The sequence below is a fragment of the Gopherus evgoodei genome, chromosome 2, assembly GCF_007399415.2.
Source record: "Gopherus evgoodei ecotype Sinaloan lineage chromosome 2, rGopEvg1_v1.p, whole genome shotgun sequence".
NCBI lineage: Eukaryota > Metazoa > Chordata > Testudines > Testudinidae > Gopherus > Gopherus evgoodei.
In genome coordinates, this window is record NC_044323.1 from 192439862 (window position 1) to 192460629 (window position 20768).

Sequence of the window (20768 nt, forward strand, 5' to 3'; positions counted from 1 at the left end):
TTTGTTGGACCCATCCATCAATTCGTAGTGGCTACAATTCCTATGGTCATTCGAACCAGCATATCTAGTGGTAAGTTGGAGAGTACATTGAAATCACCCACCGATGCAACTTCCTTAAAATAAATTTTGGCATGCTGAACCACATATGTACATGAGGGCATGTGATACAGTAGTCTGAGGCAGTTCCTTACAGTTGTGACTAGATGGACCTTCAGGTCCAATACAATGACTAACATCATCTGGAATCTGGTTTGCGGGAGGAAAGCTCTGGCTACAGTAAAATCCAAGACTACTCCTATAAACAATATTCTCTGAACAGGAGAAAGATTGACTTGTCTTCATTGATAAGCAGTCCCACAACTCTAAAGAAGGACTGGATCTTGGACACATGGAATTCTACCTGCCTCTTGGTGATACGTCTCACCAATCTCTTATCAACATATGAAAATACTTATACTCCTGTTTTCCTTAGGAATGCCACCACCATCCCCATGTATTTTGTCAATACTCTCAGGCCACAAATAGGTCAAAAGGCAGGACTGTGATCTGATAATGGGATCATTTACTATAAATCTTACAAATCTCCTGTGGCTTTGATGGATAGCCACATGGAAATTTGTCTGTCAACTCAAGGGCAGTGTACTAGTCCCCAGGAAGGGAATAATGGATGCTAGGGTCACCATGCCAAATTTTGTTTTCTTTATACATTTTGTTCAGCTCTTGGCAGTTCTAATATGGGTCTACAACCTCCTTTTGACTCTGGAATTAGAATGCAGCATGAATAAAACTCTTTCCTTCTGTGGAGAGAAGGGACCTCTTCTATAGCTCCCAACAGGAGAGACTGGACCTCCCAATGGGTGGACCTCCTCATGAGAGTAATCCCTGAAGAGGGACTGGGGGGAAGGTTGGGGTATAGAAAAAAAACTGGATGATGTAGCCTAACTCCACACTACTTAGGACCTACTGATCTCTGGTAATATGGGTACAAGCTAGGATAACCTGTTGGAAAAAACAGGGATAGGAACTGGTGTTAGGCAAACTTAGAAGCTGTCCTCAACAAGGCAGTCAAACAGATTGCTTGGCATTTCCAGGCTGTCTAGAAGAGCTTATTGAAGACAAAAAAATGAGGATGGTGGCATCTGCTCTGATGACTTTTCCCTTTCATCCTAGACAGGCTGCATAACCATAAAGGATGTGAAGCACTGGAATGACTGACGGTGGAATTGCTTCTCTTTAGGGAGTGGAGTATAAATCCCCAGAGGTTTCAAACATAATCATGGAGTCCTTGAGACTGTGAAGATGATGGTTGGTGCCTCAAAAAGATGATTCTGAATAGTTTCTTGGACCTCCTGTGGAAGACCCGATGATTGATGCACAAACACCAATACATTGTTATTACAGATGCTCTGGTTCTGGGCTGCAGAGTCTGGAACATCCAAAGCAGCCTGTAGTGAGGTCTTAGCCACCAGGTTACCTTCTTCCAATACTGGCCTCTGGTAACTTGTCCACAAACTTAAGAATATTGTCCTAGAGGAAGAAATCTTATCTAGGCAGCAAGGCTTGTTGGTTTGAGATACATATTTCCAGGCCAGTAGAAGAATTTTTTTTTTTTCCTCCAGCTTGAAATGCAGACATACCCAGAGACTGAAAAAGCAAAATATCTATAGTAATATAATAAAGAAGGGGACAGAGTTTAATATGACTATCATCAAAGCAATGCTATTCAACATTTTAAAAAAAAAAGATTAGTGAAAGCTATCTTTAGCCTTAGAGAATCTAAAATACTTCAAACTAAAGCCATGTCTGCACTAGGAGTGCTTTACAAGTAACGGTGTACAGTATATTATCCCAGCAAAGCACTTCTAGCATACACACAGCTATACCAGCAAAGCTGTACTAGGTGTAAGTATAGTAAAACCAGCCCACACAAACAAAACAAGATTCATCAGCTGCAACTATGCTAGGGACTTTCTCCAGCATAGCTATGTCAGTCAGAGATCACATTCTTCACATCCCTGACAACATAGCTAAGCCAGCAGAGGTCTATAGTGTAGATATAGCCTTAGGCTAAACTTGCAGGCAGAGGAAACAAATGATTTTACCCTTTAATAAAATTATCGAGAAAATGTTATTGTATAGCTAGCATTTTGGATGGGAACTAAGAATGATTGACCAGGGATAAAAATACTAACCAGATATGGTGAGGGTAATTTCTTGAGGGCTTCCTGATGAGTTTGTAGTGGTGGAACCAGCAGCATGAGCTAGAACTTGACTCAAACTTGAGTTATTTATGGTCAATGTTATCTCATGCTGACCATTCGAAGTGGACACCATACCCTGTGAGTTTATCACTTGAGAGAGATCCTGTGCACCTAAAATATTGGGAGGGGGAAAAATACATTACAGTACTTTTTTTTGTATAATTAATACAGATCTTTACAAATATATTTTTAAACAACCAATGAAATCTTGGTCTTTACAACAATACTAAGCTGTTTAAAGTTGTGTTTTGAATAAGACGTTGTTGATAACCAATCTTTACTTTCCCAAACTTTTAGATCTTTTTGGTAACCAATCTTTGCGCTGCAAGTTACAGTACACATCTATAATTATATAAAAATACAACTCTGCAAGATACAATGCCAAGTTTATTTTATTGTAGCTGGACAGCTAATGACAACTATAGTTTTAGTACCTCTATTCTAAACCCCATTTTTAATTTTTCCAATTTCAAAAGCCAATGTTTTCTAGGCTGTTCTTTGCTAAGAGATTGCATGAATTTTCAAAAATAAAACAAAACAGCTGGGCTTTTTCTGAGAATGAAAAAAAAGAGTGAAAAACCACCCACACTAATCTCAACAGCTGTATCAAAGCAACTGGAGGTACAAAGCTGTAGTTTGACAGGAAAACCACCCTCACAAAGACATAACTTTGAATATACTGGGGAAAATGAGACTTATTTTTCCAAAATTTTTCATGAACCTTCAAGAACTACACTTTGAGTATAAATAGTACTTAACAACTACTAACCAACATTCCAAATTAAATGAGGTTACACCGCATATAGCTAAAAGGTTACTTTGGCTGTTTTCATTCTATGCTTTTAGTTCATACAGGATAATACAGTTACTGAGGGACAATCTACACTCATTCCTTTATTTGCTTTCTACAACTAACCCTCTGTATAGCGTTTCATGAGTGATGTTTCCAAATATTCGGATTCTAATATCTAAACTATCATTACATTTATCTAAATTTGGGTTATTGCAGATTATGTACTATAAGTATCTTATGAGTTTTTAAACAAACTTTGTATTTGTGGATAATCCAAGCACTATACCCAGATGTACAGACAATCTTTTCTCAACCTGTATACTGTATAATTATAACATTAGCTTTAATACAATTTTTAAATCTGTTCTTATCAGTTTAATTATTGAGGCTAAACATGCAGTTCTAAAATTATAGAAAAAAATGTGTATTACATGGGGAAAAGTATGTGATCATGTAGACTTCAAAACACACAGTCAATCAGTTAAGTTGTAACTAAAGCTGGTTGAAAATTTTCAAACAGAAAAGATTTCCATCAAAAATAAAATTGAAATGTTTTGTGGGAAGATATTAATTTTGTGAAAACTTTGATGAAATAAAGTTCAAATGGCTAGTTTTGATCAGGTCAAAACATTTTGTTTCAACTTTTATGTTATTACACATTAAAATGCAACAAAAAACAAAGTTTGAAAGTTTTTACCTTATTGAAACTAAATGTTTTGATAACATCAAAATGAAATGTTTCAGCATATTTCATTTCATGAAAAATTTTGATATTTCGACTGTTCACCTCAATTCAGAATGGAAACAAATTTTGAAATCTCATTTTCTACGGGACAGAAATTTCATTTTTCAGCCAGCTCCACCTGTAACCCTAATTCTGGGATTTCCTCAGTTATGTGCTTAGCTATGCAGCCTCTATGTTTCTCAAACTAGTATTGGTGATGAAACTATTGTTAACATTTAAGTAACTAGTTTGCAAATACAATCACAAAATTAGAGTTCAAAGTGTGCCTGGAAAATACAAGTAAATTTTTAAAAATCAGACCCCAGATGTTTATGTTGTACAAACAGAACTCTCTTTATGGAGTTGTGTATTTTATCATCAAACTTAAAGCAGCAATGCATTTAATATCAATATAAATTTAATTTATTTAATGAAGTCCAGAGGGCGACGAGCAAGTTAACCAATACAAAAGATTTCTATCCATAAAATGATTTAAGAATTAAGGCCAAAAAAAAATAAAAGGCAAGAGAAAAGGGGCTATTAACACTTCTTACCATTATTGTTAGTTGATAACACAGAGTCTTGCTCAGACAGTGGTCCTATCGTCATATTAGCTGAAGATGTACCAGTTGGCTGTAAAGACAAGCCTGATATGGGCTGGATAACCACATTAGCTGGCACCGCGCTGTCTGCTGTCTGGAGGGAGTTGCTCTGGGGAGCCATACTGGGATCCCCAGTTAGATGCTGGGCAAGTAAGTTACTCTGCTGTAGTGTCTGCTGTAAAATACTGGGATCAATCTGAAAACCAAGAGAGTCAGATATGGATAAGTAAAAGTTAATATAAAACCAGAATTCCAGGTGATAGTCTTAAAATGCCTTTAATTCTCTCTGCCTTTTTAGACATTAACCTTTCCTTTTGATCTGGACCTTGCCATACTTACAGGTCACTTATGAAATCTGGTGCAGAATGCAGCTGACGACTTGTTAAGCAATGAAATAGGATTAAAAAAAAATCTAACACCAGTTCCTCAGCAATTACCTTGGCTTCCTAGTTGTTTTTAATGCAATTCAAAGAGCTGCCTATGAACTACTGAAGTCATAAATGGTTTGGGCCCTGGCTAAAAGAGTGCCTCTTTTTCCAGGTCTGCCACAGCAATTGAGATCAGCAAGTTTGAGCAACTGTAACAATCATTAGATTAAAACATGAGGGGACTAGTTGCAGGATGTTGTTCTTGTTGGAACTCGGTATTTCCTCTGTATTGCCTTCAGGTCACTTTCCTCAGTCCTTTGACAGAGAAGGTGAAAGGGAATAGAGGAAAAGGGTGGACTGACAGTAGGAATAACTTAGTTTTCCATCCTTGCTAGAGTTATATACTTACTTTTGTGTTTTATTACATTATGTACATCCACCCTCAAGCTTTATAAATTGGTAACTTTCAAAATTTACTTTTTTTTAATATATATATTTATTTATTTATTTTAGGACTGTCAAGCGATTAAAAAGATTAATCTCAATCATGTGATTAAAAAGATTAACAGTGATTAATTGCGCTGTTAAACAATATAATACCATTTATTTAAATACTTTTGGATGTTTTCTACATTTTCAAATATATTGCTTTCAATTACACCACAGACTACAAAATGTACCGTGCTCACTGTATATTTATTACAAATATTTGTACTGTAAAAAAAGAAATAGTATTTTTCAATTCACTAAAACAAGTACTGTAGTGCAATCTCTTCATCACGAAAGTTTAACCTACAAAGGTAGAATTATGTTTAAAAAAAGCTGCATTCAAAAATAAAACAATGTAAAACTTTAGAGCCTACAAGTTCATTCAGTCCTACTTCAGCCATTCGCTCAGACAAACAAGTTTGGTTACAATTTGCAGGAGATAATGCTGCCTGCATCTTGTTTATAATGTCGCCTGAAAGTGAGAACAGGGGTTCACATGGCACTGTTGTAGCGAGTGTCACAAGATATTTATGTGCCAGGTGCGCTAAGGATTCTTACGTCCCTTCATGGTTCAACAACCATTCCAGAGGACATGCGTCCATGTTGACTATGGGTTCTGCTCGATAACGATCCAAAGCAGAGCGGACCGAGAATGTTCATTTTCATCATCTGAGCCAGATACCACCAGAAGACAACTGATTTTCTTTTTCTGGGTTCTGTAGTTTCTGCATCTGAGTGTTGCTCTTTTAAGACATCTGAAAGCATGCTCAACACCTTGTCCCTCTCACATTTTGGATGGCACTTGAGTGCTCTAGATATTTTTACAAAACTCACATTGATGTACCTTCTTTGCATTTTGTCAAATCTGCTGTGAAAGTGTTCTTAAAACCAACATGTGGTGTGTCATCTGAGACTGCTATAACATGTAATATATGGTAGAATGTGAGTACAACAGAAGAGGAGACATACAATTCTCACCCAAGGAGTTCAGTCATAAATTTAATTAATGCATTATTTTTAATGAGCATCATCAGCATGGAAGCATATCCTCTGGAATAGTGGCCAAACAAAGAGGCAAACAAATGTTTAGCATATCTGGCACATAAATACCTTGCAACACTGGCTACAAAAGTGCCATGAGAATGTCCGTTCTCAGTTTCAGGTGACAATGTAAATAAGAAGCAGGCAGCAGTAACTCCCTTAAATATAAACAAACTTATTTGTCTTAGCGATCGGTTGAACAAGAAGTATGACTGAGTGGAATTGTAGGTTCTAAAGTTTTACATTGTTTTGTTTTTGAATGCAGTTATGTAACAAAAAAAGCTACATTTGTAAATTAAACTTTCATGATAAAGAGATTGCACTACAGTACTTGTCTGAGGTGAACTGAAAAATACTATTTCTTTTATTATTTTTACAGTGGAAATATTTGTAATAAAAAATAATATAAAGTGAGCACTGTACACTTTATATTCTGTGTTGTAATTGAAATAAATATATTTGAAAATGTAGAAAAACATCCAAAATATTTAATAAATTTCAATTGGTATTCTATTGTTTACTAGCGCGATTATTTTTTTGGGTTAATCACACGAGTTAACTGTGATTAATCAACAGCCCTAGTTTATTTATATACACACTTTATTTAAGTATATGTAATTCAGATTTACATATGGGAGTTCTTGTATGTTTAAAACCAATAAAACTACACCAAGTCCATTTTTCCCCACAGTGCGTTCAAAGTAAGCACTGAAACATGGTTGAAGCCAAGAACTTTCTCTGCCTTTTTTTAAGCAAACATTTCTGCTGGATTATGTTCACAACTTTGTTGTCAAAAAATTAAACAACAAATCTAGAGATGGAGGGTGCTGATCAGGGTTGGCTTTAGGACGTGCAGGGCCTGATTCGAAAGAGCTGCTGCCATACTGCTGCCAAAGACGGCGGCAGTTCGGTGGCAGCTCAATCGGTTGCTGCTGTTTTCGGCAGCACTTCAGCGCACGGCCCGATTCCCGGGAATCTCCCTAAAGTCGGCTCTGCTGCTGATATAATGCAGTTTTCCTGCATTAAGTGGGAGAGACACTCTGTGAAAGACTGTAAACAGGAGGAAAATTTGAACTAGAGTGCTTTGGAAAAAAGACGGTTACTCACCTTTGTAACTGTTGTTCTTCGAGATGTGTTGCTCATATCCATTCCAGTTAGGTGTGCGCGCCGCGCATGCACGTTCATTGGAAACTTTTTACCCTAGCAACTCCAGTGGGCCCCTAGAGTGGCGCCGCCATGGCGCTTGATATATACCCCTGCAAGCCCACCTGCTCCTCAGTTCCTTCTTGCCGGCTACTCCGACAGTGGGAAAGGAGGGCGGGTGTGGAATGGATATGAGCAACACATCTCGAAGAACAACAGTTACAAAGGTGAGTAACCGTATTTTCTTCTTCGAGTGATTGCTCATATCCATTCCAGTTAGGTGAATCTCAAGCCTTACCTAGGCGGTGGGGTCGGAGTGAGAAGTCGCGACATGGAGCACTGCAGAGCCGAAGGCCGCGTCATCTCTGGACTGCTGGACCAGGGTGTAATGGGAAGCGAAGGTGTGGACGGAGGACCAGGTCGCCGCCCTACAGATCTCCTGGATGGGCATGCGGGCGAGGAAACCCAGTGATGACGCTTGCGCCCTGGTAGAGTGCGCAGTCACACGGCCCGTAGGGATGTGAGCCAAGTCATAACAGGTCCTGATACAGGACGTTACCCACGAGGATATCCTCTGTGAGGAAATGGGAAGCCCCTTGATTCGGTACGCTACTGCCACAAAGAGCTGGGGGGATTTGCGGAACGGTTTGGTCCTCTCCACATAAAACGCAAGTGCCCGACGGACGTCAAGCGAGTGGAGTTGTTGCTCCCTGCGTGACGAATGAGGCTTTGGGAAAAAGACAGGGAAGAAGATCTCCTGGTTGATGTGAAAGGCTGAGACCACCTTGGGGAGAAAGGCAGGGTGCGGCCTCACCTGCACCTTGTCTTTATGGAAGACCGTATACGGGGGATCTACTGTGAGGGCCCGGAGTTCTGACACCCGTCTGGCTGAGGTGATGGCCACTAGAAAGGCAGTCTTCCAGGAGAGATAGAGCAGGGAGCAAGTCGCTAACGGCTCAAAAGGAGGGCCCATGAGCCGAGTCAGAACCAGGTTGAGATCCCAGATAGGGGCAGGGAGTCGGACCTGGGGATAGAGACGTTCTAGTCCCTTCAGGAATCTAGTCACCGTAGGGTGAGAGAAAACTGAACGGCCATCTCCTCCCGGATGAAAGGTGGAGATAGCCGCCAGGTGAACCCGAAGGGATGATAACGCCAGGCCCTGCTGCTTGAGGGACCAGATGTAGTCCAGAATATTGGCGATAGAAACCTCTACAGGGAGGAAACTCCTCTCCGTGCACCAACAGGAGAAACACTTCCACTTGGCCGAGTATGTCGCTCTAGTGGAAGGCTTCCTGCTGCCCAGGAGTACTTGACGTACCGGGGTAGAGCACCGTAGTTCTGACCTGGTCAGCCATGCAGGAGCCACGCCGTGAGGTGCAGGGACTGGAGGTCCGGGTGACAGAGCCTGCCGTGGTCCTGGGTGATCAGGTCCAGGTGAAGGGGCAGGGGGACTGGGTCGGCTATGGACAGGTCCAGCAACATGGGGTACCAATGTTGCCTAGGCCACGCTGGAGCTATCATAATCACGCGGGCCCTGTCCTTGCGCACCTTCAGAAGGACCTTGTGGACCAGCGGGAACGGAGGGAACGCGTAGAACAGGTGGGCCGTCCACGGGATAAGGAAGGTGTCTGCTATCGACCTGGGCTCCCGGCCCTGAAAGGAGCAGAACGTCTGGCATTTCCTGTTCCCCTTGGACATGAAGAGGTCCACCCGGGGACAACCCCACCTCTGGAAGAGTGAGAGGGCGACGTCCGGGCGAAGGGACCACTCGTGTGAAAGGAAGGATCTGCTCAGACGGTCCGCCAGCGTGTTCCGTACACCGGGGAGGAAGGAAGACATGAGGTGAATGGAGTGGGCTATACAAAAGTCCCAGAGCCACAACGCCTCCTGACATAGGGGAGAGGATCTCGTGCCGCCCTGCTTGTTGACATAGTACATGGTCATGGTGTTGCTGGTGAATACCGTGACACAGCGACCTCGAAGCTGATGGGAGAACGCTTGGCAAGCAAGACGGACCACTCTCAACTCCCGCATGTTGATGTGGAGGGGACACAGGCCCTGTGTCCTCAGGGTTCCGAGGTGGGCCCCCCAGCCCAAGTCTGAGGCATCCGTTGTTAGGGATACCGAGGGTTGGGGCGGATGAAACGGGAGCCCCACACACACAACAGACTGGTCTAGCCACCACCGGAGAGAATCCAATACCTCCTGGGGGATGGTGATAACCGCATCCAGCGAATGTCTGGCCGGCCGGTACTGCGCGATGAGCCAAGACTGAAGAGGCCTCATGCGGAGCCGCGCATAACCTGTCACAAATGTGCAGGCCACCATGTGGCCTAAAAGGGTTAGGCATGTCCTTATAGAGGTCAGGGGGGCCGCCTGTAGGCGCCGAATGATGGCTGACAGTGACTGGAACCTGGGCAACGGCAGAAGGGCCCTGGCCAAGTGGGGTCCAGAACGGCCCCGATGAACTCTATCCTCTGCGTGGGGAGCAGAGTGGACTTGTCCACGTTGATAATCAGGCCCAAGGTAGCAAAGAGTCCGCTGATCCTGTGGACGTGGTTGCGGACCTGCAGCTCTGATGTGCCTCGAATCAGCCAGTAGTCGAGGTAAGGGAACACGTGAATGCGACTGCACCGAAGATGTGCGACGACGACTGCCATGCATTTTGTGAATACCCTCGGGGCTGTGGAGAGACCAAACGGGAGGACCTCAAATTGGTAATGATGGCGGTCGACCACGAACCGAAGGAAACGTCTGTGTTGCGGCAAAATGGTGATATGAAAATAAGCGTCCTGCACGTCGAGGGCGGCGTACCAGTCTCCAGGATCCAGAGATGGGATAACGGTCCTCAGGGATACCACGGGGAATTTCAACTTCACCATATGTTTGTTGAGTTCCCGCAGGTCGAGGATAGGTCTGAGGGCTCCTTTGGCCTTGGGGATCAGAAAGTAGTGGGAATAAAATCCCTTGCCCTTCTCGTTCTCCGGAACCGCTTCTATGGCTCCTTTGTCGAGGAGCGCCTGCACCTCCTGACGGAGGAATTGCTCATGAGAGGGGTCCCTGAAGAGGGACGAGGGTGGGGGGCGGAAGGGAGGGTGAGAAGTAAATTGCAGACGGTATTCCGTTTGCACAGTGTGTAAGACCCAGCGGTCGGATGTTATTCGGGACCACGCCTGGAGGAAAAACGAAAGGTGGTTGGAAAACGGGGGGGAAGGATCCGCAGGGGAAACTGGTACAGCGTCCTCGGGCGCACCTTCAAAACGAAGGTTTGGGCCCAGGTGGGGCTTTGGAGGAGCCCTGGTTCTGCCCCCCCGGTTGCCCGACTGTCTGCGCCTGCCATTTCTGCAGCGGCGCCTATTGAGGTAGTGCCGCTGGCAGTACTGGGGATACAGCCGGTGCTGCTGCTGTTGTTGCAGCCGGAAAGGTCTGCGCTGTGTCCTGGGCGTGTGCATCCCTAGGAAGAGCATGATGACCCGATTGTCCTTTAGGCTTTTCAGCCTGGGGTCCGTCTTCTCCGAAAACCTCTGACGCGGAGCCGGGAGGTCGACCGGGACCGGGACCTGCCACCGACGCGGTGCCGGGAGGTCGACCAGGACCTGCCACCGACGCGGTGCCGGGAGGTCGACCAGGGTGCTGATCGCCGACGGGAACGGCTGCTAGAGTCTCGGTGCTGGCAGCGGCGACTTAATCCAGACCGGTGCCGGGAATAGCGGGACTGTCTGGAGGATGACCGGTGCCACAAGTGCGACCGGTACCGCTGAGGGGAGCGGTGCCGGGACTGCGAGCGGCGCCTGGAGCGAGAGCTTCCATAGTGTCGGGACCTCGAAAGCGACCGGTGCCAGCTGGGTGAGTCTGGAGACGGCGCTCGCATCGTCGCTGGCTTGCCTCTGGATACGACCCACACTAGAGGTACCAGGGGTTGAGGCTGGGTAGGCTCCATAAGAGCAATCAGGTCCCGTGCCGAAGCGAAAGTCTCTGGCGTCGAATGGACCAATAGCTCAACCCCAGATCTTACGGGGGAGCTAGGAGGGACCGGACTCGACGGACCTACAGGGCCCGGAGTCAACGGGATCCCTGCTGGTGGTGCCACGGCCAAGGTAGGCGCCGGGCACTCCACTCGAGTCTGCCTGGATGGAGTCACAGACTTCGAGGGCTTTGCTTCGGGGTCCCAGTGCCGGGAAAGGACGGTGCAGGGGTGTCTCTCCGGTGCCGGCGTAGAGGCGACGCTCTGTGTCGAGGTTACCGGGTTAAGTGCCGCTTCCATTAGGAGAGTCCTTAATCTCTGGTCCCTCTCCTTTTTTGTCCTAGGCTTAAAAGCCTTGCAAATGCGGCACTTGTCCGAAATGTGCGATTCCCCCAGGCACTTTAGGCAAGCGTCGTGAGGATTGCTGGTCGGCATCGGTTTTTTACAGGCCGAGCATTGCTTGAACCCCGGCGAACCAGGCATGGGCCCGGTGCCGGGAAGGGCTACAGCCCAAACCCACTAATAACTATACAACTATATTACAAACAGCAATAACTAACTACACTTTTACAACTATTTACAACTAACTATAACTATGATACCGTAAAAGCGAAGGAGAGCTAGGGATGTGGAGGACAGCAATGCTGCGCTCCACAGTTCCAACGACCGACACGGCGGTAAGAAGGAACTGAGGAGCGGGTGGGCCGGCAGGGGTATATATCAAGCGCCATGGCGGCGCCACTCTACGGGGCGACCTGCCGGCCCACTGGAGTTGCTAGGGTAAAAAGTTTCCGACGAACGTGCACGCACGGCGCACACACCTAACTGGAATGGATATGAGCAATCACTCGAAGAAGAACCAAATGTTTTTAACGGATAAAAAGCAAGTTATAAAATTTGCATAAAATGTTCAGAAAAAAGGCTACTGAAAACCAGAAACTCTTAAGTTTTATTTTCAACACACACTCATATATACAAACAAAATATTTTTAACACTGTACAACATGGAATAATTACACACTGTACAGTGAAGTGAAGTCAACAGGGCTCTGCCAAGGCACAGGTAGTCTACACACAACACTCCATCCACTCTTATTAACAGAAATTAACAGTAACCTACCTGTAATGTGATGTTGTTAATACTGGCAGCATCTATTCCAGAAATTTGAACATTCTGTCCAACCAAATTAGTAGCAAGCTGTAACTGTATGCCTTCAAGGGTGGCCAGGCTACCATCTGTCAAGGACACAGTTAAGTCACCTCCAGCTACCAAAGAAAATAGTCATATTACAATTTTTTCTTTATCATTATTGGTCTCCTTTTTATCCAGTTTTTTTTTTAATAAAATCATTCTGAAATATCTAAGCATTTGCAATTCTCTGAACCAAGAAAAATAAATTAGATTTAAGTAGTCAATGCTTAATTTTTTTAATTTAAAACAAATATGCATAATGCATTTAGAGGGAAAAAAATCAAACTATTTAAGCAGTGACCAGCTTCGTTCATAAAGTAAAATAGTTTCAGAATGACTCTGGATTTCTAGACACAAAGGTGCAAATATTTCAATATTTTCACTTTTTGAATGTACACCCTCTCTGGATGTACAAGCGAGTCTCATCTCACGCAGGGGTTACGTTCCGTGCTTAGGGCGTAAAGCGAAAACCACGTATAGTCAAAATTACATTGAGTTGAATGGCGGGCGGAATCGCTCACATTACAGGTACAGTATTAAAATTGTTATTTTTCTTTTTTTTTTTTGCCGACCGCGTAAAGCTGAAATCGCGCATGTTAAATGCGTGTAAGATGTGACAGACCTGTATCTTTTAAAAACTATACAATAAATAAAAAATGTCCTTTCACAAGTCACATAAGAACCATTTTAACAGCCAGATGGACCGCCATCTGTTCTGCTTTCCCTATTTTTAATCTTTGTGCTGCCAGAAAGATAAATCTGCTCCCACTACATCTATAGGAAATACCTGTGCAACATCAGGGTTTCGTGAGGTTATTTCATGGGGGGTTGTGAGCTGTCAGCCTCCACCTCAAACCCCGCTTTGCATCCAGCATTTATAAGGGTGATAAATATATTTTTAAAAGTGTTTTGAATTTAGAATGGGGGATCGCACTCAGAGGCTTGCTATGTGAAAGGAGTCATCAGTACAAAAGTTTGAGAACCACTGGCTTAGAAGGTTCATTACCCCATTCTGAGGTATATGAATATTCTGAAGGCCCCTCTTTCCACTCAAGCAAAACTCAAAAGGATGTAAAACTCCCACGAATTGAACCTGCCAATTAATGTTTACCAATATTGTGTGAACTGAAACCAGTTTCACTGAGTTCTACGTAACAGGCTAAGCTCCAACCAGACAGGCTAAAATGATGGTGGTTACAACTTGATGGATATGTTAAGCATTTAAGAAAATGGAAGTAAATTTGGGGTAAGTCCCTGCTTACAAAGAAGGTTTAATCGGCAAAATTTTCAAAAGTGCCTTAGATGCCTAAGTCTCGTTTTCAAAAATGCTTAGGATGCTAACATCATTTATTTTCAATAAGACTTAGACTCCTAAGTGTCTAAGTCGCTTATGAAAATATTATCTCATACTTATGTTAATTTCTTCTGCCTTGCTCACTGTAATATTTTTGTTAATTTTTGCTTTGAACAATTAACTGTAGGGAGGGATCTGTGCAACTGTAAAAATTCTGTATTTTCAATGCTTTTCTTCATATCCTCCACTAACGTAAATGAATTTTCCTTTCTTTATAACCTAACGCTTACGGTTAAAAAAATTTTTTTTAAATGAATGGTGTACATAAAACACTAATTTTCTCTTATTTTACAGGAAAGAGCAATAGAATTTAATTAAAATAAACCGGAATGTGGAATCTCTAATTTAGGCTTCTATTTCATCTATATTGTCCTCATCTTTGTGTACAGCACTACTGCAACATCACAACAAAATGAAATGATTTAAAAAAACAAAAGCTCAACTTGAATATGTTCTCTACTCCCCTAAAAATAATGAATCCTTAATAGACACATTACATGCTATCTTCACTGCTGAATGCATCACCTGCACTCCTGAAAGCACCACTTCATGAGGAAGAGTCAAATAATGGCTTCAGTGGAAGTCTTATCTGAATAAGAACTATAATTTGTCTGTAAGCTTTCTCTAAGAGAAATCAGAGCTTAGTATTTTCGCTAACTAAACTCAAATGAAAGTATTCATTTTTACCTGACATAGAAGCAGGAAGGATCGCCTGGCTCACAAGTCCTTGCTGAAGCAAATTTTGATCAAATTGACCTGTCAGAACAGAGTTATTCATGATAAAAACATTGGGATCTGTCGTGGAAGAATTAAGAAGATTCACTGGCTGTAATCCCTCAGCAGATGTACGGGTAACAGGCTTCCTGACCCTCTTGGTTTCTGGTTTATAGTGACACTGTATGTGCGTTTTTCTGCGTCCTGAAGTACGAAACCGTAAGTCACAGTGTGGACACTTAAATGGCTTTGCTCCTGTATGCAGACGCATATGCACTTTTAGACTCCCTTTGGTAGAAAAAGAATTACTGCATACATGGCAACTGAAGAGCTTCTGACCTGGACAACAAAAGAGAGAGCAAAAGAAGAAATAATCAATAATTACCAGTACTGTATAACCATGTAAACAGTCAGGGTTCTAAACAAATATGAAAAGGAAGTTCAATTTGCAGTATAGTTAAAAAGATATTGGACATTTTAAAAAAGCTGAGGTATGTTTGGTCTCACAAGTCCAAATCTTTTCCATTTATGTAGGTAAGCATAATGAGTTGCTGTATGTCTGCCTTTTAAAAGGATCTCCTTTATATCCTCTCAACAGATTACTTCTGGATCCTGGAACCATGAAGGAACCATGTCTTCAGACGGAAAAATTCTAGATTCAGATGGAGAATTTGGCCTTCGTCCTGCAAGAAGTTTGGAGTCAACTGCAGGGTGATTGCTGGACAGACTGCCATGAGCATGAGGTAAGTATACTATACATGTCATGACCATGTTGGAGCTATGAGAATGACTCTGGCCCATTCCACTTTTACCTGGTGAAGCACTTTGAACAGTAGGGGAAAGAGTGGAAAGTTGTAGAGGAGAGGTGCATCCCATATAATGAGGAGGGCATCTCCCAGAGATTGGTGACCCAGACCCGCTCTTGAGCAGAATAGTAGGCACTCAGCGTTTGCTGAACAAATCTATGTTCAGGAATCCCCAGTGCTTCAATATGTGTTGTAGGGCTCTTGTGTCTAACGCCCTCTTTTGAGAATCTCCTGTTCAGTGAATCTGCCGTCATATTCTGGCATCCAGGTTGATATGTGGCAGAGATGCTGATGCCATGCTGGATACCAGCTTCACAATTTTAGTGCTTCTGTGCACAGGGATTGGGACCTCACTTCCCCCATCAGCTAATATAAAATATGCAGGCAATGTTGTCCATCACTTCTCTTATGGCCATCTGATAACTGGTAGAAAGTGTAAGCATGCATTGTGGACTGTACATAATTCTAAAAGTTGATGTGCAATCCAGATTCTGAGGGGAACCACATACCCTGTACTGTGCAGGTCTGTAGATGTGCTCCTCAACCAAGTAGGGAGGTGCTGTTCATCAGGATGAAGGACAGTGTGGTTGGAGGAAAGGAACTCCCATGCAGACATTTCAGGGTTGCATCCACCAGTCTAATAAGTCTTTGACTTTGAGTGGTAACAAGAGAGGTTTGTGCAGGCTGTCTGTGGGGTATGTACATTGTTTGTTGTCATCCCTGCAGGCAGCGCATGCATAATCTGGTGTGTTTTACCATGAACATGGCCAATCCATATGACCAAGCAATTGTAGACGAGTTCTTGTGGAGACCTGTAGGCTGGTTCTCACAGTAGAGATGAGAATGATTATCATGTAAAATCTGTGAGCTGGGAGGAAGGCTCTGGCCTTTATAGCATCCAGTTTGGGCCCGAATAAAATTCAGAGGTTGAACTGGTGTCTGTCATTTTTTGCATGTTTATCTAGTGGGCGAGTTTCGAGAAAAGATCCATCGTTCTTATGGCTTGGAACACATTGATTCTGGACAGAGCCTTGATGAGGCAGTCATCTAAATATGGGAATATTATAATCCCTTGTTTTCGGAGATGCATTGCCATCACTGCGAGAACTTTGGAAAATACCCTGGGCACTGTCGAAAGGCCAAAAGGTAGTACCTTGTATTGGTAATGGTCAGACCCTGGACAAATCTAAGGAACTATCTGTGGGAAGGGTGTACGGTGATATAGAAGTATGTATCTTGGAGGTCGAGGGCCAAGAGCTAGTCCCCATTCCAGTGCTGGGATTATTGTTGATAACATGACCATACTGAATCATGTAGTTTGACAAATTTGTTGAGGTTCCTCAAACCTAGGATAGGTCTCCACCTGTCAGATTTCTTGTGGATTAGAAAACAGTGGGAATAAAAACCTTTCCCTGTGTTGGAATGGGACCAGTTCTACAGATCTCAGTCTCAGAAGGTGGTTTATGTCTTCTCGTAGAAGCTGTTTGTGAGAAGGGTCCCTGAAGAGGGATGGGGTGGTGGGGAAAGAGCGAGGAATAGAACTGAATACCTGTTGCTGACGATTTCCAACATTCACTTGTTGGAGATGATTTGTCACCATTGTCATTACCACAGATGTCGTGCTGGATCAGACTGGTCTTTTTTGTCCTCTGGGAAATGTTGACTGAATTCAGAGAATTCTGAATAGTTCATATGATTATATTTGGCTAGAACTGCTTCATAATTAACAAAGTGAAACTGGAGCATAGCTAAGGAATATGCTTTGAGACTGTCCCTGTGAGATAGGATTGCCCTGGAGTGGTGCTGCCGTCCTCTCTCATGGCACCATACTGACCACAGGGAGCTAGGAGTAAGATGGGAGAATAGGAATTCCATGTCCATTGCGGGGAAATAGTACTTTTTGTCCACTCACTTAAAGTCAGGTGGTATTCATGCTAGGGTCTGCCAGATTACCTTGGCTGGGTCCAACAATGTGATCTTTGCCGATGTGGAGTTCTGTAAGATGACGAGTAACTTGTGTTGCAGCTGTCTAACTTCCTCTCGTGTGATTTGGAGATGTTCCACAGCATTGCAGACTAGTTCTTGAAAATGTTTTAAATTATCAGCCAATGTTGGAGGTGGTGACATGATGGTCTCATCAAGGGATGAAGTCATGTTCGCTGGTGGTGTAACATCTTCCTCATGCTCTTCTAATAAGTCTGGGTGAGGAGGCCTAGACACTGATGAGGATGGACAATGTATTTGTGCCTGTGTTTGATCTGTTGGCAGTTTGGGAAAGAGTGACCTATACGTGGCCCAAGGGTCCCAATAGGGCCAATGTGTGGGAATTAGCATATGGGGTAGCATCGATAGGGGTCCATACCAAAGACCTGGTTCAATTCCAGTCACTGGCTGGATATCGAAGGTGGCAGTATGATTCTCTGTGTGGAGCCTCTTGATATGATGGCAGTGTGCAGGAAGCAATGGAGTATTCCTCCTCACTAGAGAAGGATGGTGTCATGCTTAGTGCTGAAGGAGAATGATGTGGTATGCGTTGGGTCTCCAGAGGAGAGGCACAAACAATGGAGAAGTCGGTTTGGAGGAGCAGCAACTCCAGGGTATCAGAGACTATCAGTTCTCGCGCATATCAGAACTCTTGCAGTACTGGCAGGAGCAACCGGTGGTTATGTGTATTGGTGCAGAGATTATGGATACTGTTGGCACCAAAGGTGGAATGCTTTCTGTTGAACCACCAGTAGATGTTGCCACATGATTCACAGGTGCAGAGGGCTTGGACACTGCTGATGCATTCAAAGTCGTTTGTTTAGTTGAAGTGGTCAGTGCCAATTTTGAGATCCTTGAACTGTCCTTCCTGATCCCAAGTGACAGTATTCCTTTATGTGGTCCTGCCTTGGACCTCTCAATAACACCAGTAAGTGCAAGTGACCGGATGGTCATAGGAGCTAGGCCACGTCTCTGAAGATATTTAGGCTACAGATCTTGTAGGAGATGCCTTTCTTTGAGACAGCTCCTTGATGGGTGAGCTCAGGGCCCATTTCTTCTCATCTGGGTAGGAGAGTTTAAATTGTCTTTTAGTAGTAGGCAGCAAGTGGGGGTTAGCCGATGACAATGCCAATGGTGACCACTGCAGAGAGAGAAGTACTAGATTCAGGATCTGAGACTAGTCACACTGAGCTCTCCATTAACAAAAGTTTTAGTCTCAATTCACGGTCCTTTCTGGACCATGCCTTCAATTCGAGGCAGCAGGTGCACTTTTTTTTAATAAGTGCCCCTCTCACTCAGCATATGCACCATGAGTGACCGTCGCTCATGGAGACAGGGAGGAAAGAGCAAAGGAAAAAAATGTGTTTTTTTTTAAAGTTTATAAAGAGAGAAAAATCAAAGAAATAGCCAATAACTACAAACTTGCAACATAAGCACTAATATTACTAAAGGTTCTTGGACAAACGAAGGGCTCTGCCAGGGATACCATCCCAGACCAAGGGCAACTGAGAGGGATCTGAAGGTGGTTGGACCACTCAGCGCTATATACACGCCACTCACAGCACGAAACAGGAAATGCTACCAAAGATCTCTGATCCCATGCACAGGGATGCTACCACACCTACAGTGGAGCACCCACACGGACACTATTCGAAGAAGAACTTGCAATAGCAAGGCTAGAATCAAGCCAACAACCATTATGGATGGTAAGAAAGAACTGAGGGGGGCCAGGGCAGATCCACACCTTATACCTGCATGCAGCTGCAGGTGGCAGTAAAGGGCACACTAGTGCCCTGACAAGCACTGCTGAGGGGAAAAAAATCTGTGATAACTGTGCACACATTCTTGTATAGTGGAATGCACATGTGCAATTAGTCAAAGTAGCAGCACATGCTTCTGGCACATTGTTGCTCAAGTAAGGTACTAACAAACTCCCATACTTTACGTTTGTTCTTTCCTATCCAAACAAGAACTGTGGGCAGCATAGTATATACAGACACCCATACCAGAGAAGAATAACATTTCAGACCTCTCTAAAAGTGACTGAGGGAAGGATTTCAGCCAATCGAGTGTGTGATGAGTAAACTATGACTACTGTTTGGCCATTTCCTCTGCCAAACTCTCTAACTCCTGAACAAGTTAAACTCAGTTCTTTATGACAAGACTAACCTGCTCCCAGACGCTCTGTGCTTGGCCCAATCCACAACTCTTTACAACTGAATACCGAGGCTGTGGAAGGCTGTTCGGCCTAGAATTGTTACTAGTCAAGATGTGGCTTTAACTGATATCACAGGACTGTTGATTAAATTCTTGAATAGCAATTCAGACGTCCACAGATTATTTAGGGCAGGATTGTATAGCTTCAACAAGGAGGCGGTCACTTTTGTTCAGTGAAACAAGTTTGGGATAACATTCATCAACACAGATACTGTCTGGAGTTTGTTAGACAGTGGGGGAAAAAATATTGCTCCCTTGGAGTGAAAGGGGTCTTCATAAAACACAATAATCTTAGGTTATGGCATTATAAACCACTTGGGTCACTTTCTTACATGGTCAGAAAGAGCATTATTACACAACATATTGATTCAGTAACCATTACTTCCAGGAGTAATAAATTACTTCAAAAGGGGATGTATGAATAAGTCGTAAAAGTTCAGCCATAACAAACTAATACCAAAAGATACTCAGAAAAAGTTTTGTTACTTCATACATATGGTAGAAGTCTATTAGTACAGGTATTTACAATCTACTGATGCTAGTCATGGTAACACACTGCAATTATTGCAACAATTTAGAGAAAGACTATTAATGCCAGCCCAAACTCCTTCTGCAGAAAAATGGCCCAAACACTTTCTACTTAGTGTTCCAAGATATTTAAATCGGTTTCATTTTTAAACTCATCAGACAAGAAAAAGTACCTTCTGGCCCATGAGTTGTATAAAGAAAACTTTTCTAATTGTATATAATCCCCAAACCCTGCCCTTCCTGCCAAGAGCATCACTTAGGGCTTGTCTTGACTATCAGGGTAAGTCGACCTAAGTTACACTACTTCAGCTATGTGCATAATGTAGCTGGAGTCAACGTAGCTTAGGTCGATTTACCCCGATGTCTTCACTGTGCTGCAATGACGGGAGATGTTCTCCCGTCGATTTACCTTAATCTTCTTGGGGAGCTGGAGTACTGGGGTTGACCAGAGAGCGCTCTGCAGTTGATTTAGTGGATCTTCAGTAGACCTACTAAATCGATCTCTGCTTCATCGACTGCGCAGTGTCTATCTCCCCGTAGTGAAGACCAGCCCAAAGTGTTGGACTATTCCAACAGATATGAAAGTAAA

General features: G+C 43.5%; 1 protein-coding gene across 11 annotated transcripts in view; it reads right to left on the reverse strand.

Moving 5' to 3' along the window:
- Nucleotides 1–20768, reverse strand: part of ZNF236 (zinc finger protein 236) — a 194944-nt gene that overhangs the window by 62774 nt on the left and 111402 nt on the right. For 10 of the 11 annotated variants that reach the window (XR_003999074.1, XM_030552614.1, XM_030552613.1 and 7 more), the window contains exons 23-26: nucleotides 14619–14984; nucleotides 12506–12651; nucleotides 4333–4576; nucleotides 2193–2372 (exon numbers count right to left, since the gene is read on the reverse strand). Coding sequence is in view for 10 of the 11 variants with exons in the window: in XM_030552614.1 (XP_030408474.1) it covers nucleotides 2193–2372; nucleotides 4333–4576; nucleotides 12506–12651; nucleotides 14619–14984 (936 nt within the window). In the remaining variant the exon portion in view is untranslated. The remainder of the gene's footprint in view (nucleotides 1–2192; nucleotides 2373–4332; nucleotides 4577–12505; nucleotides 12652–14618; nucleotides 14985–20768) is intronic. The other variant, XM_030552611.1, reaches the window with a different exon arrangement.